The sequence below is a fragment of the Mytilus edulis genome, chromosome 5, assembly GCF_963676685.1.
Source record: "Mytilus edulis chromosome 5, xbMytEdul2.2, whole genome shotgun sequence".
Taxonomy (NCBI): Eukaryota; Metazoa; Mollusca; class Bivalvia; order Mytilida; family Mytilidae; genus Mytilus; species Mytilus edulis.
Genome location: NC_092348.1, coordinates 85446777 through 85461765, shown reverse-complemented (window position 1 = coordinate 85461765; position 14989 = coordinate 85446777). Strand labels below are relative to the sequence as shown.

Sequence of the window (14989 nt, the reverse complement as noted above, 5' to 3'; positions counted from 1 at the left end):
ATGGCAAAATCATAACCCCAAACACAGCTTATGTATAAAATGGTGGATTAAATCTTGTTATATAGCTAGTCAATTTTCTCACTGCAATTCCATTATATGGACAATGTGTGATTAAAAACCTTGACACAATAGGTAAAAATGTCAAAAATAGGTGCATAGCAGACAACATTGTTTTATAATCTTAATCACCATGAAACAAACAAATATATCAACAAAGAAAAACAAAAAGGCATATAGACAAAGTACATTACGCGAAAGACAAGAATACACAAATTTACAATGACGGAATAATATTATACTTTTGTAGTTTTCACAAGATAATGCCATATAAATTTATTGATTTAAATAAACATTCTGATCAGTAAACGGCATTGCTGCACCAACATTTGCCAATTTGATTGCAAATCTAGACTTATTGTGTTCTGCTAGTTTACATGTTATAACGAATGAAGTAAATTCGACTTTTATTCTACCATTACATTTGTCTATACACCATTCGTCGTGGTCGACAAATTAGGTATATAACACAGAAGGGGATTGCTATTACAGTGATCAAGGAACCGATAACAATACCAACAATGGCTCCAGCTGTTAAAACCAATACATCACAAGCGACCTGGTCATCTCTATTTCCACAGTTATTATACCCATTACAGACTAGTCGGTTGTCTATACAGAAACCATTAGTGCATCCAAATTCTTTGTTTTCACAAGTACCTGTGGATTAAAATGCAGTTTTGTCAATACAAAATGTATCTTCAAAAAAGTACATAAAGTTCAAGATATATGTAAAAAAAAATATCAGTCCCCAATGAAAATAAAATGGTGAAATAACAATTTGCTTTTAGCAGCCAGTATGGTTCAATTTTGTCAAAATAAACTAAGAAACATCGCTGATTATTAACTTGCAAATGAAAAGTGACCAATTCTGCTCTTTAGCATTGAATAAGATGCCTAAAAGTCTCTGTTTTATAGCATAAGCGTGAACATGTGCATTTATTACATAGATTAACATATCGAAGAAAATTGAGTTCTGTTTAACCTAAAAAAAACCAACAAGGTGTAATCTTAAAACCTTTACCCGTACATGACACAAAAACCTCTCCGTATGTTACATCAAGCTCAATTTGTATGTGACATAAAAGCTTACCTGTATTTTACCCCAAAATCTACTTGTATATGACCCTAACCCTAAGAATATGTGACCACATACCCGTATGTGCTGCCGTGAGAGTAATTTGGAAGTGTGATATCTTTTTAACATCTCTAAACCTGAAGGTCATGTATGGCTGTGTCGAATTGTAGTATAATGCAACCATGGTTTTAGTTCCACACAAACCGTTTTGTCCTACAATCATAATCATTACAATAAGTAGATCATATAATCTATACGGAAATCATCTGATTATAATCACGATTTATTTAAGAATTGAATGCTTATACTTGTAACTTCATTGGGGTATAAAAGCATTGACCGAAGTACATTTTGTATGAAGCGCGGACGCTTTATTTTAAAAATGTGCGCACGGTCAACGCTTTTACAACCCTATGAAGTTACAAAAAGAAGCATTCAATACTTATAATTACATTTTTTTAGCTAGGATCATGAAAACACGAATTTTATCAATTTTTTATTTAATTCGCTGTGCACTTTATTGTCGGACCTCGTGTTATCATGAATGATAAGTTTTATTGTGTAATGCAATTGCTTAAGTAATAACACGTGATGTGCAGTTAGCCAATCAGAATAACGCATTATAATGAAACATACATCTAATGTATTTATTAGCATGTATATGATACAGAGAATTTGTAAAATTAGTGATTTTGTAAAATCACTAGACTGATCAGTGATTTTGTAAAAACACAAACAGTTTCAGTGGATTTATAAAATAAAGTTATGTTCTCTCCAATCAAATATACGTCACTATATCGAAATGAAAATTCAATAAATTTTGCATATTTATTATAATGATTTGGCCTTGTATGTATGTTTCTTTTTTTTTTATCTACAAGTACATCACACTGAACCGAAATGAATGACAGACGGACATATATACAAAACTTAATTCAAATCTTTATTGCCATAAAACTACATATTTATAGTATGTGACACAACATAACAAACTGAAAATAAAAAATAACAACAAGATCATTAATAAAAACTTTAAAAGTAAATATTTTAAGAGTCCAATGTCCTCAGTTCAATAGACTGTTTTAAAAAGCTTCCTAGCTTATTTACCTGAATGCGTGAAATTGGGAAGAGTATACATGTATATGTTATTTTATCTATGTCATTAAAATTTATAAAGTGGATATTCTCATTTATCAAAAAATCAAAATAAACTTTTCTATTATTATGGTTTAATGAATAATTGAAATAAAGATATTTGCGTTATATCGCAAAGGTTTGTGTTATTTCGCAAAGGTCTGCGTTATAACGCAAAGGTTTGCGTTATATCAAAAATGTTTGCGTTATTTCGCAATTGTTTGCGTTGAACATAGGGAGACATATTTAAAAAAAAAGTTGTTTTGCGCTTATACGCTTCCGTACAAACTTATTGAGTGTTACTGTTATAGGAATTTTTCACAGAAATTTTATATTTTATAAAATAACTTATATATATAAACAACTCGTCTAAACATCAACCCAACAATGTTAGATCTGTAAATTTGCTTTCGCAAATTTTAGGTTCTTCCCTCGCCGGGATTCGAACCCATGCTACTGTGATATCGTGACACCAAATCGCCTGCACTGCAGCCGTCCCGCTAGACCACACGACCACCTGGGCTCTCAAAAAAAGAGCTTTTGCTGGCCGTGTGTTACCTTTCCACGTCAGTTTTAATCTAGCGGCGTACTGCAGTACATGATATATAAGGCATGAAGATGTTATTGTTACAGATCAGCTAAATTATCTATAGTAAAGGATCCTACAAATTAATGTAAGATACAGTCACAGAAAATAATTATATTTATAAGTACGTCTGAGTCAGTGACAACCCTACAACAGATGTATCCATCGGATCGCCATCAATGATGGTGATACATGGCTGTGTACATAATGTATATACAACTCGTCTAAACATCAACCCAACAATGTTAGATCTGTAAATTTGCTTTCGCAAATTTTTGGTTCTTCCCTCGCCGGGATTCGAACCCATGCTACTGTGATATCGTGACACCAAATCGCCTGCACTGCAGCCGTCCCGCTAGACCACACGACCACCTGGGCTCTCAAAAAAAGAGCTTTTGCTGGCCGTGTGTTACCTTTCCACGTCAGTTTTAATCTAGCGGCGTACTGCAGTACATGATATATAAGGCATGAAGATGTTATTGTTACAGATCAGCTAAATTATCTATAGTAAAGGATCCTACAAATTAATGTAAGATACAGTCACAGAAAATAATTATATTTATAAGTACGTCTGAGTCAGTGACAACCCTACAACAGATGTATCCATCGGATCGCCATCAATGATGGTGATACATGGCTGTGTACATAATGTATATACAACTCGTCTAAACATCAACCCAACAATGTTAGATCTGTAAATTTGCTTTCGCAAATTTTTGGTTCTTCCCTCGCCGGGATTCGAACCCATGCTACCCATGCTACTATATATATTATATAACATTCAGGGTCTTCAACACAGCGAGAAAATCCCGCACCCAGAGGCGGGCTTCAGCTGGCCCTTACTAAAAATGTGTACTAGTTAAGAAAATGGACGCCACACTGAAACATAGAAATGAACCAAATTGAAAAAAAAATATATACAAAGGTCAGAGATATTATATAAATGAACACTATCTTAAGTGACAAAACAAATCTATACTTTTATTGGAGATGTTTGAACAACAGCTTAATACAAGCAAAAAAAGGAAGCATAAAATTGGTGTTCGCTCTTGTTTATTGACGTTTCATGAAATAGAAAGTAAACGCATCTATTTTTCAGTATATATATCGTTTCAAAATTACCCATGAATCACTGCAAACGTACTGGTAAGTAGTATACAAATGTAATTTTAATTCGGGTTTATTTTTATCATATTTAAACATACAAGAAGATAAAGCAATTTGAATTTACAAAAGAATGATCATACTAATAATAATGAATACAAAATGTTTACTCATGACAGAAAGGTCTCTTTGTGACAAAGTTGTAAAAATGCGTAGTTATCTTTTAAAACAAAACAAACATATAGCTTGTTTAAACTCGTAATTTCCTTGTATCATAATGTGATTGCGAAAAAATTGATGCCTGCTTTTTTGTAGCCTAATTTGGTAAAAAAAAAGTGTTGTCTTTGCTGAAGTTTTAGTATATTAGCGCTTCCATTATTCAAAGTTTTATGCTTGGTACCTGTCATAGCTCTACCAGTGGTTTCCAGGCTATCAAATATCTCTAGTCGTGAATTTACACAATTCTGACTATAATCTGTGTAAAATGTTCTAAAATAGGCTATAACATTGGCCGGATACTTCGATATAGGACTAAATACTCTTACAGTACATGTTGTATTGCGAGCTATGGGTGATGTTGTATAATATGACAGTGTAATGGCACCATTTGTTATCTGTATTGGTGTAGCATCGCATACAAGTTTAAAATTATCTGAAAAAAGAGAATTCTTTTAGTGACATGAATGGATTTGATAAAAGTATGAAATTATTTCACTATGAATCACACCCAGAAGTGATAATTAAAGAACTAATTCATAAAGTAAGATTTTAATAGAGTGTTTTGATGTGTCAACTCGACTAAAACACTCACAATTAAAAAGAAGTCAAAGTACTTTGCTATTACTAGTGTTACTTTTTATCTTTTACGAGAACTCGACGTGTTTCGTATAGAAATATGAAAACATATGGAATTCTAAATTGGTAATAAACCAAGAAAAATCCAGTCGGATAATTTTTTTCAAAAGCCGACTGGAATACCGATGGACACAAATTACGAACGGATCTTTTGGATTAATTTCTTTGCTCTGTTCGTCATGTTTATGCATAAATAGTTTGCCACTGGATCAATAATTTAATGAAATGATATTAGCCTCTATCTTGACAGTGCATTTCATGGCATGTTCTACAATTTGTGTATCGTTTTTCATGTCATATTAAAGAAAATACAATACATCAGTTTCTTATTCGGTAGATACTTACAGTTTTTAAGTGATGTAACCTTTGTAAAACAAACTAAAAACGTCGCAAAGCTTATTATAACTCTCATCATGTCCTTGGTGGAGCTTTTAAAAATGAAATTATCATTAAAATTGAACCTTTATTTATTATATATGATAAAGCTTACGCTGATATCATATGGGCATGTGTAATATTTGTCTATAAAATATTACATCAATTTATCTATAAAATTACGTTAAGATTATCAATCTTTTCGAGCACCTGTAGATTAATCGTTATTTGTTTTACGTATAGGTTAGGCAATACTTGGTCGTGTTTTATGAAGATTTCAAGGGCAAGGCGTAGTCCAGGGATTTAAATGTTCCTAAAATATGACCAAGTATTGTCTGACCAATTTAGAAAATATTCACACTTCCGAGCGACCTTAAAAAATTATCCTTTCCCATTGTAATATTCAAAATTAAATTGTAATTCACCTTTATAATGAAGTGAATTTATAACAAAGGTAATGAACATTTCAATGGATGAAATGAAACAACACTGACATAGATTGTAAAGACAAAAGGGATGAACTGTTCAAACATTTGAGTTTTTCTTTTGTTTCATGTAATATAGAATACTTATATACCTTTATTTTCTTGATTTTGATTAGAACACTATGTTCTATAAATCCGTTTTCGAAATTTGTATATTTTTTTCATTACTATACAACTCACTCTATAAGTATTTGAAAGAGGGGCGAAAGATACCAGATGGACAGTAAAACTCGTAGATCGAAAATAAACTGACAACGCCATGGCTAAAAAAGAAAAAGACAAACAAACAAATAAAAGTACACAACACACAACTTAGAAAACTAAAACTAAGCATGAAGAATCCCGCTAAACAGTATAGTTCGGTAGATTACACTCGTGAATAGGGAAGGGGATTGTAGTTACCACATAAGGGGTCATATGTTAAACGGTTATTCCATAACGGTCGTGATGCCGTTCGTAAAATTTACGAAGGCATGATTTCAACACTGAATCATTTGAAACTCTTGGTTTAATAGCTTCCTTGTGAACAGCATCCCTCTATCAAGGAAATCATAGTAGGAAATATAAGCCCTGGAATATCGTTACAATTGGGAGATATATACTCCGTATGCAGGCTCTGCTGGAATGTTGCTACAAAGAAATGGAAAGTTCACAATTTGGAAGCTGAAATCATATCTTTTGTCGTAAAGTTTTGTTTTAAACCGACCCTCATTGTCAATTTCTAGATGTAAGTCAAGATATGAGGCAGACTTAGCTGTATCTGTTGTATCCTTTATCTCTAGTTCGATGGGTCCCGGATTGGTGCGTTCAACATAGTTACCAAACTTTTTTTTAGCGAGATAGCGGATTGTAAAGTTAAAGGATATTGCTTACTTCTTATCTTTCTTCCTAAGAAGTTCCTGTATGAAGTCGGCAAGAAGAGAAGAGGTGCACAATTGGTTTCCATTTAAATCCCGACAGTCTATTGAAAAACACATCCTCAAAACGTATGTTGTCAATCAAGAAGTCAGTCATCAATTATAAGAGGAAAACAATGACAATTCAATATATAAGACGAGACTTCGTTAAAACCGATTTGATTTGTTGTTTCTGTTTTCGTGAGCGGCAGTATTCAACCAAAAGCTGTGATTACCTTCGAAGAAACGATGACATTTTGACCCAGCTTATTGAAAACGTGCCGTCTTTAATTACCGGTTCTTATTATTTGCCATACGTTTGGTTATTGAATAGTTCAGTGTTTAATTATGGTTAACTTTTACAACACATGGTCCAGACAAGAATACATGACAGAGGAATGAATCTCAGCACAGTTTACAGCAGATTTATAGATTACATTTATAAAATTTTATCACTGGTTGTTTCAAAAATTTCACGCATCCCCCAAGAATTTCTGGGGATAAACTGTCAAATTTCATACAAATTCATTCCAACACCAAATCAACATCAACACTTCTAGGCTTTCTCATAGTCTCCTTATAGGCTTCCTCATTGTCTATTTATAGGCTTCCTCATTGTCTATTTATAGGCTTCCTCATTGTCTATTTATAGGCTTCCTCATAGCCTCATAGGCTTCCTGATAGCATTTATTTTGAACTATCGTTCCAATTGGATTGGTGTGATGTCAAGCCAGGGGTCTTATACTTTGCTACTTTTCAGTATGCACATAGCTCTTGATTTAGGCATGGAGCAATTTTTTTTTTGCAGAGTAGATTTCCAAAGGGCCAAATTATAAGTGATGTATACATATAAAATAAAAGTTTTAATTCAATTATGATTTATATTTAATTCAAACATGGATACCAATGGCATTGCTACACAATACTTCACAGAGGTGTATGTACAAGATAGGTTATAACAGGAAAAATTAGGTCGGTAATAATGTTGATGTGAGCACTAAACTCTTCATTTTACATATCATGAGTTCAAATGGTGAGTTTAAATCAGGGGTAGTTAACTTATTCAAATTACTATGAACTCATTATGTGTGACTTTGAGGATTTTTTTCACTGACATATTTATTAGCAAAAGTTGAAATATAGGGCAGAAAGATTCATCAGGATGGTTTTAATTGTCAGGTCAAAGAAATTTGCAGGTTGGAATTTTAATTTGATACAGTATAACAATTAAAATAAGATTAGTACAACATCACACCAAACATAAATTAATTTACCCTAAACATATTTACAAAGAATCAGAACACCATGCAAACATGGAACAAATGACAATTAAACATATTCAGAATCATTGAATTTTGTATAAAACCACAAACGATAAGATATAAAACAATATCCAATCAGAATTTCAAATTACAAATAAAACATGAATGTTGGATGTACAAATGAAACAGAAGATATTAACAATTTGAATATGCACACTATCCTCAAAAGAGGTCAGTTCTGCCTGCTTTCTTTCAATAATATCAAAAGTTTTTATTTAGAACGAAAGCATTCATCGAGTACACCGATTTGTTGAATTTTCTTCCTAAAACTATATTTGTCGATACCTCCTTCTATGATGTGGACGGCATACCACACAGATGATTACTGTTGTGAGACACGCGATCCCCAACAAAGCACCAATGACTATTGCAATGATAACACCAACAGCTAGTGATAATACGCATGTCAATTCATCGATACCATTTCCGCAGTTGTTGTAACCATTGCACGCCAGCTTTCCAGGAATACAAAAGCCATTTTGACAGTTCAATTCGTTATGATGACAATCTCCTACAAAAGAAATTCATGCATTATTACGATTAAAAGCAATGCTGATTTACATTATCTTAGTCAAATAATCTTCAGACAGATCATATAACTATAAAGTATGTTTGTACGGTTGTTGGTACTTAACACCACTTTCAACATCCTTTGCAATAATGGTGGCATTTTTTCTATTGCTGGATGAATCTGGCGTACCCAGAGAGAACTATAATTAGTTATCAAAAGTACCAGGATTATAATTTTATACGCCAGACGTGCGTTTCGTCTACATAAGACTCATCAGTGACGCTCAGATCAAAATAGTTAAAAAGCCAAACAAATACAAAGTTGAAGAGCATTGAGGACCCAAAATTCCAAAAAGTTGTGCCAAATACGGCTAAGGTAATCTACTCCTGGGGTAAGAAAATCCTTAGTTTTTCGAAAAATTAAAAGTTTTGTAAACAGAAAATTTATAAAAATGACCATATAATTGATATGCATGTCAACACCGAAGTGCTGACTACTGGGCTGGTGATACCCTCGGGGAAGAAACGTCCACCAGCAGTGGCATCGACCCAGTGGCGTAAATAGTTATCAAAAGTACCAGGATTATAATTTTATACGCCAGACGCGTGTTTCGTCTACATAAGACCTTTGCATGAAAACTTTGGCAATATGCTAATGTCAATAAGGATCATAGTCGAACAAACCTCATTTCGAAAGAGGTTCGAACCGACAACTTTAGAGATAATTCAAAATAAAGCATAAACCGCATACCCCATTTAGTTACCTATGCCCCAAAGTATCATTGTGTTAAACCCAATTTGTATTGCGTTGTCACATCTGAGTTATACTTTTAAAAATGTTCTGGAAATATCTCTACTGGTAGGATACAAATGTTGCGAAAAGAGTCCCTTGTTTGTTGACTGGTAAAATAATTGATAAAGGCATTATCTTTCTCAAACTTATTATAATGACAATAATTTCAAGGTCCTACAGACAAAACACTATATGAGCGATCGAGACTCAAATAAAATTTCTAAACTTAAAAAGAACGGGCGAACAACTAGATCGTCATATCGTGGCCTCAAACGAAAGAGATAGGCTTTGTATTTCAAAGGTAATAATACTACTTAAATAATTAATAGAAAATAATTCGCTTGAATTTGAATTTCTTTTATTTGTACAAATAATATTTAAAATCATGTGACATATTGCAAATGTATATAAGAAATTGATTGTATTACTTGTTAACATCATGTGACAACTACTCCATTCATAATCAGGAATGAAACAAATTTTTTAAAACAACTAATATAATATGCACGGTTTTGTGAGTTTGGATGACACGAATGCTGGGTGGGATATTTTGACTTATAAGGGTATATTTGATAGGGAAAGAAGTTTACCTTGCATCAGGCCACCTGCGGACCCCACAGAGAATTGTTGCAAAAGTTCCTAACGTGAGAGCGTAGCATTAAGCCTTCAAGAGACAACGGATTTTAAAAAGTCTCAATTCCGATCAAACGGGGCTGCGAATCTATACATCACGCACTTCTAACCGGACGCCCAGCTTTGGCAATGGGTTCACTACCGAAAGGACAAAGTTCAGGTAACCAACGTTCTACACTCAAGTCAAAACTAGGAACTTTGATTTTGTACGGGTTTCTTAAAAAATTATGTCAACAGGAGTTGTAAAGAAAAGCGAAGATATCAATGTGGAAATACAAAAAATGATTGTTAAAGTTCATTAAAAGCCGACAACACGATGACCAAAAAATGAAAACGTCGAAGAAGCAACATCACATGCATAGGACATTCATGCTCTACATAGGATTGCGGTTGCATAGATGAGCTTTGTTTTCATGTTGTCTTTTCTGTGTTTAATGAGCAGCAAGTGGACTTTTCATTAAAGATTTAAAGTACTAGTATTCATTCTACAAATCAATAATATTGTATCTGTGTAAAACTTAGCTATTCTCAACACAAATCTATGGGTATCATCAGCTTAGTACTCAGTACTTCGTTACTGACATGATTTAACAAACTTTTCTAAAATTGTCTGTTTATAAATTTTGAAATTTAAAGAAATTAAGGTTTCAACTCCCTCAGGCAAAGTTGACTTTAAATGAATTTGGCAATTTATTTTAGGCATTTTTGTCATATAGCTCTTCAACGGTTTCGGTACTTATACATCCCTCGGATTTCAAATGTTTGGCTTTGAGCGGTCCTGATGAAGGTAAAACCAGATAAGCGCTGCGAACGCAAGGAATTATTAAAAGTGTTGTTTTCATATTTTTTTTAGACCAAGATCTTTAACAATAACAAGTAATAGTAGCTTCAAGCAACAAAAAGTGAACAAACCTTTTCGAGCTGATGTTACCAGAAGGGTGATCGAAGCTGTGCCTTTATTATCATGGACGGTAAACGTCATATTCTGTTGCGTAGAGTTGTACAAATCTCTTTTGATCGAGCCACATAACCCGTTCTTACCTATAATTGATTATTATTACGGTTATAACAATGGTTAGACTTTTTTTGTGTAACTTTAAAATTTGTAATTAGTTTTGTTTATGGAAGAGTTGAATATAGTAAATTACACAGCAATAAAACTTCACAAATAATAATAAAAAAGACTCCCGAAAACATTGATTTTTACCTTTTTTATTCATGCCAAATTTAAATATTCCTGTTGGACGAAGTCAGATCATTCAGATTAACATGATCATACTAACTTAAAATTCTTTGATAAATTTAAAATACCATAGGAATAAGAATAAGAATAAGATAAAAGTCAGAGAAATATTTATATGTGATATGAATATTAACTTATATAAATTCAATGATTTCAATTGGATTTACTACGACATTAGTGAACGCACTTGATGGCATTCCGACTTAGTCCATAAAATTGCTATGCCGGACGAGATATCACATCCTCATTTTGCCATAATTTTTTTCATAGAGATCCTAATTTAGATACGATTTATGAAAACTTATCGATCCTTTGACTAAACTCATTAAAGAAATATCAATTTGATAGTTTTATGAGAGCTTTAGATTTTGTTTTTATCGGTGAGTAGATTGAATTGTTATTAATAAATTACTGTGGATTCATTTATTTTCGTGTGTACCAATTTTCTTGGATTAAAGGAAATTTACATGTTCGTTGATGTTTAACTTCGTGGTTTCGCCGAAGTCTGCATACAAGCCTATAAAAAAAATTGTCATTCGTTGAACATTTAATTTTGTGGTTTATTTTTGCCCACGAAATCCACGAATATTGGTATCCAATGAATAATAATGAATTCACAGTAAGTAATAAAATTATTGGTACCTGTCAGTGGTTTGTTACTGCCATGGCCATCGTAAATATTCAAACGAGATTGTGTGCAGTTTTTTGAACCATCAATTTTGAATTTGTTCAAATTTACCAAAACACGTGACGCAGATCTTTGATTGAAGACAAACACTGTGCATGGACTTTTCGATAAAGGGTGATACTTGTCTATAACGAATAGAATATCTCCCTCGTCCGGTATTGGTATAGTTTGGTTGCAAGTGAATTTAAAGTATTCTGAAATAGATAAAGACAATTACCGTTACTGCAAAATTATGTTTCTTGAAATGAGGAGTGCCTACTTTTTTCGTTTGTGTAGATTTATATTTTTTGGCTACTTTTTGTGTAAATTTTTGATGATGATATTCCATTCGCAGTTAATTCATCGAAACGATATAGGTTTGAAAGAAATGTTTTGTGGTGCATTCTAATGTAAAATTCAAAACAAATAAACGATTTTCGAATTTGTGCACTCTACCGTAAATTTTGCATGTCACAAGATTTAGTAAGATCTGAATGTTCAAGGACGTCATTTGCCTTTCTTGACCTCTTGTCTACATGTGTAACTAATTCATAAAAAAAACTTCGTGATAGGTGTATTAAAGTGGCACGAAAACCTGTCGCTCATTTCGTGATTCCGAACCTCAATCCGAGATCTATACGTGATACCACATGTGATTATAAAGAAAGATCAAACATACGCTAATCACGTTCACACACTCCCCTTTTTTATGATTCGAATCGAATTCGAACTGGCTGATTCGCATTATCGAATTCGCATTAAAAATGCGTTTTCGTTGTTGTGAATGAGTGAAAAGAGGGGCGAAAGATACCAGAGGGACAGTCAAACTCATAGATCGAAAATAAACTGACAACGCCATGGCTAAAATGACAAAGACAAACAGACAAATAATAGTACACATGACACAACATAGAAAACTAAGACTAAGCAACACAAACCCCAACAAAAACTAAGGGTGATCTCAGGTGCTCCGGATTTTAAATTTGCTTTGTAGTGTGGACACTTTCTTAAATGTATTTCGATTATTATACTTAATTAACTGATAATGCGAATTAAAAGATACGACATTCGGACTGTATAGCAAAGGAGTAGGTCCGGTAAGGACCGATTTTGGCCTCAAATTTCAATTTCATCTGACCAAAGATGTTGACCACTTTTTAAACACTTAAGAGTCTATTATATATGTTTCGATTAATTTATGTGAAAGTTTTTAACTTATTTCGTCATTAAAAACGATCCGATTCAAGCTCAAATATGAAAAATCTACCAAATATGCGAAAAAATGTCACTTTTCAGATGGTTTTTGTCAAAAACGAAAGTGGCCGCATCCGTGTTCATCCTCAACCTTTATATATGTTATGTATTATCATCAAATACAACTTCCATTTCAATATTTTGGATGAACACGAATGCGGCCACTTTCGTTTTACACGGAAACCGTCTAAAATTTAAGTAAAATGCTGGAATTGTTCAGATTTTAGTAATTTAGCATGACTTTATGGTGCTAGTACCCAATATATATGCATTGTATTGTCAAAAACAGTCCATATTTATGTAGCAGAACCATTTTACTATCCAATAAATAACTAAAAGTTTACATTTTAACAATTTTGTAAAACTGCCATATTTTGGGGCCAAAAAATGGTCTTACCGGACCTACTCCTTTGACCCACATTGCAATTTGTATTATAATTTACGTCTGGACGTTTAACGTTTCGAATGCAAATTAAACTAAATCGTTTTTCAAATTACGCGTGGACGCAGCATTAGAGATATATTATATATCAGACACTTGATAATATTCTCAATTTGTCGATTGATAAATGAAAACCACTTTCCTTTTATTTTCTGTGTTAGCCCTATATTGGTTTTATTTAACTTTATTCATAATACAGTTGATACTTTTTACATAATTTGTGGTCGGTGCAAAATTAAACATTTCTTCATAGAGTTTGAGTATTTGTATATAGGTTATACATTTTGAAATGTGAAAGGTGTAAGTATTAATGTATTTTCAATTCACGAGTTTGAAAACACCATCAAAACTCATTTCAACTTAATTGATGCTATGTATCAGTACACATGTTGTTTTCGGCTTATAATATATCACGCAAGCAAAATGTTAACGATTAAGAATTAAATGGACAAACACTTACTTGTTTGAATTGCATTAACGCTTGCAACTAAAATCAATGTAATAAATGTGTTCAAAACAGCCATCTTATTTCTTCCCCATTGTGCATAATACGGAAGTTCTAATACGGAAACATTGAGAATCATGTGATAACATTAGGTCATATGAGTAACTATTGAAGTGTGATAAATTGAGAATATACCTGCTAGAACTTCCCTATAAAAACAGTCTCTAATTGGTAAGAGTTTATAGACTTTTTAACCTGGACTGCTACAATTACAGTGGAATCTTTGTTAATCATAAACCCCACACTTCTGATACACTATCACATTAAATAGTTTATTGACAAGAACTTGTACAAAATATAATTTGATAAAATTTTAATTATGATAGATAAATTATAGAATTAACATTAGGGTTTAATGCATATATCAACTGTTTGCTAAGCATTTACTCAATACAGTATCGATTCAAACTGGCTTGTAATTGCATATTCACTACAGTCATGTCAAAAGAACAAAATCAAACACTAGGTAAGATTAGTAAAATATATTTTATTTGCAAAACTAGCAGAAGGATAAGACACATGTTGTAACAAAATAGTTTCTCCTTATAGAAATGAACTACGTACCCTTGCGATTTACCAGAGTTCCAGATTTGACTAGGTTAATGTGGATCAATATAACTTTTTTCTGTTCACTGTTCTCTTTACCATTTTTTGGTTTGCGCCATTGTCTCTAGATCTTATCATAAACTGTTAAACTTCGATTTCGGTATCTAATTGCTCTTTGATAAAAGTAGTAGGATTTTAAAAAGCTTAAATTATTGCAAGAAAAGTTTCAGGTAACTTGAAGGCATATTGCGTTTCTTCACAAAAGTTTTGGAGAATTTTAAACATATTGTTGCAGGTGTTAAACATGTTAACCATTGTATAGGGGTGAAACAGTACCCCCATATGAACAAACTATAATAAAATGTTTCGCTGAGCGCAGCCTGATACAATCGCAGAAGTCGAACCCTGAACAGTTGTGGCAAATTTTTACACAATATTCTAGTTTGATACTGTCCGAATTACAATTATAAAGGTGATAGAAGTTCATTTGATATTACAAAAAAA

The 14989-nt window shown here is 32.7% G+C and overlaps 2 protein-coding genes across 2 annotated transcripts; both read right to left on the bottom strand.

Moving 5' to 3' along the window:
• Window positions 1-299: 299 nt before the first annotated feature.
• Window positions 300-5263, bottom strand: LOC139524673 (uncharacterized). The gene is made up of 4 exons (XM_071319664.1): window positions 5160-5263; window positions 4360-4611; window positions 1214-1348; window positions 300-717 (listed from the first exon to the last, which is right to left on the bottom strand). Exons 1-4 carry the CDS (start codon window positions 5227-5229, stop codon window positions 476-478), a joined length of 699 nt encoding a protein of 232 aa, XP_071175765.1. The 5' UTR covers window positions 5230-5263; the 3' UTR covers window positions 300-475.
• Window positions 5264-7437: 2174 nt separating this feature from the next.
• LOC139524672 (low-density lipoprotein receptor-related protein 3-like) lies at window positions 7438-14050 on the bottom strand. Its single transcript, XM_071319663.1, has 4 exons — window positions 13895-14050; window positions 11714-11953; window positions 10741-10869; window positions 7438-8403 (listed from the first exon to the last, which is right to left on the bottom strand). Exons 1-4 carry the CDS (start codon window positions 14016-14018, stop codon window positions 8162-8164), a joined length of 735 nt encoding a protein of 244 aa, XP_071175764.1. The 5' UTR covers window positions 14019-14050; the 3' UTR covers window positions 7438-8161.
• Window positions 14051-14989: the final 939 nt, after the last annotated feature.

Excerpts from the sequence above, each read along its gene's own strand:
- LOC139524673 (XM_071319664.1), bottom strand. The coding sequence starts at position 5,229 with ATGATGAGAGTTATAATAAGCTTTGCGACGTTTTTAGTTTGTTTTACA. Across the intron at positions 1,349-4,359 it reads CACTGGTAGAGCTATGACAG|GACAAAACGGTTTGTGTGGA; the intron begins GTACCAAGCATA and ends TTATGATTGTAG. Across the intron at positions 718-1,213 it reads TCTCACGGCAGCACATACGG|GTACTTGTGAAAACAAAGAA; the intron begins GTATGTGGTCAC and ends TTTAATCCACAG.
- LOC139524672 (XM_071319663.1), bottom strand. The coding sequence starts at position 14,018 with ATGATTCTCAATGTTTCCGTATTAGAACTTCCGTATTATGCACAATGG. Across the intron at positions 11,954-13,894 it reads CGTTAATGCAATTCAAACAA|AATACTTTAAATTCACTTGC; the intron begins GTAAGTGTTTGT and ends TATCTATTTCAG. Across the intron at positions 10,870-11,713 it reads CAGTAACAAACCACTGACAG|GTAAGAACGGGTTATGTGGC; the intron begins GTACCAATAATT and ends AATCAATTATAG.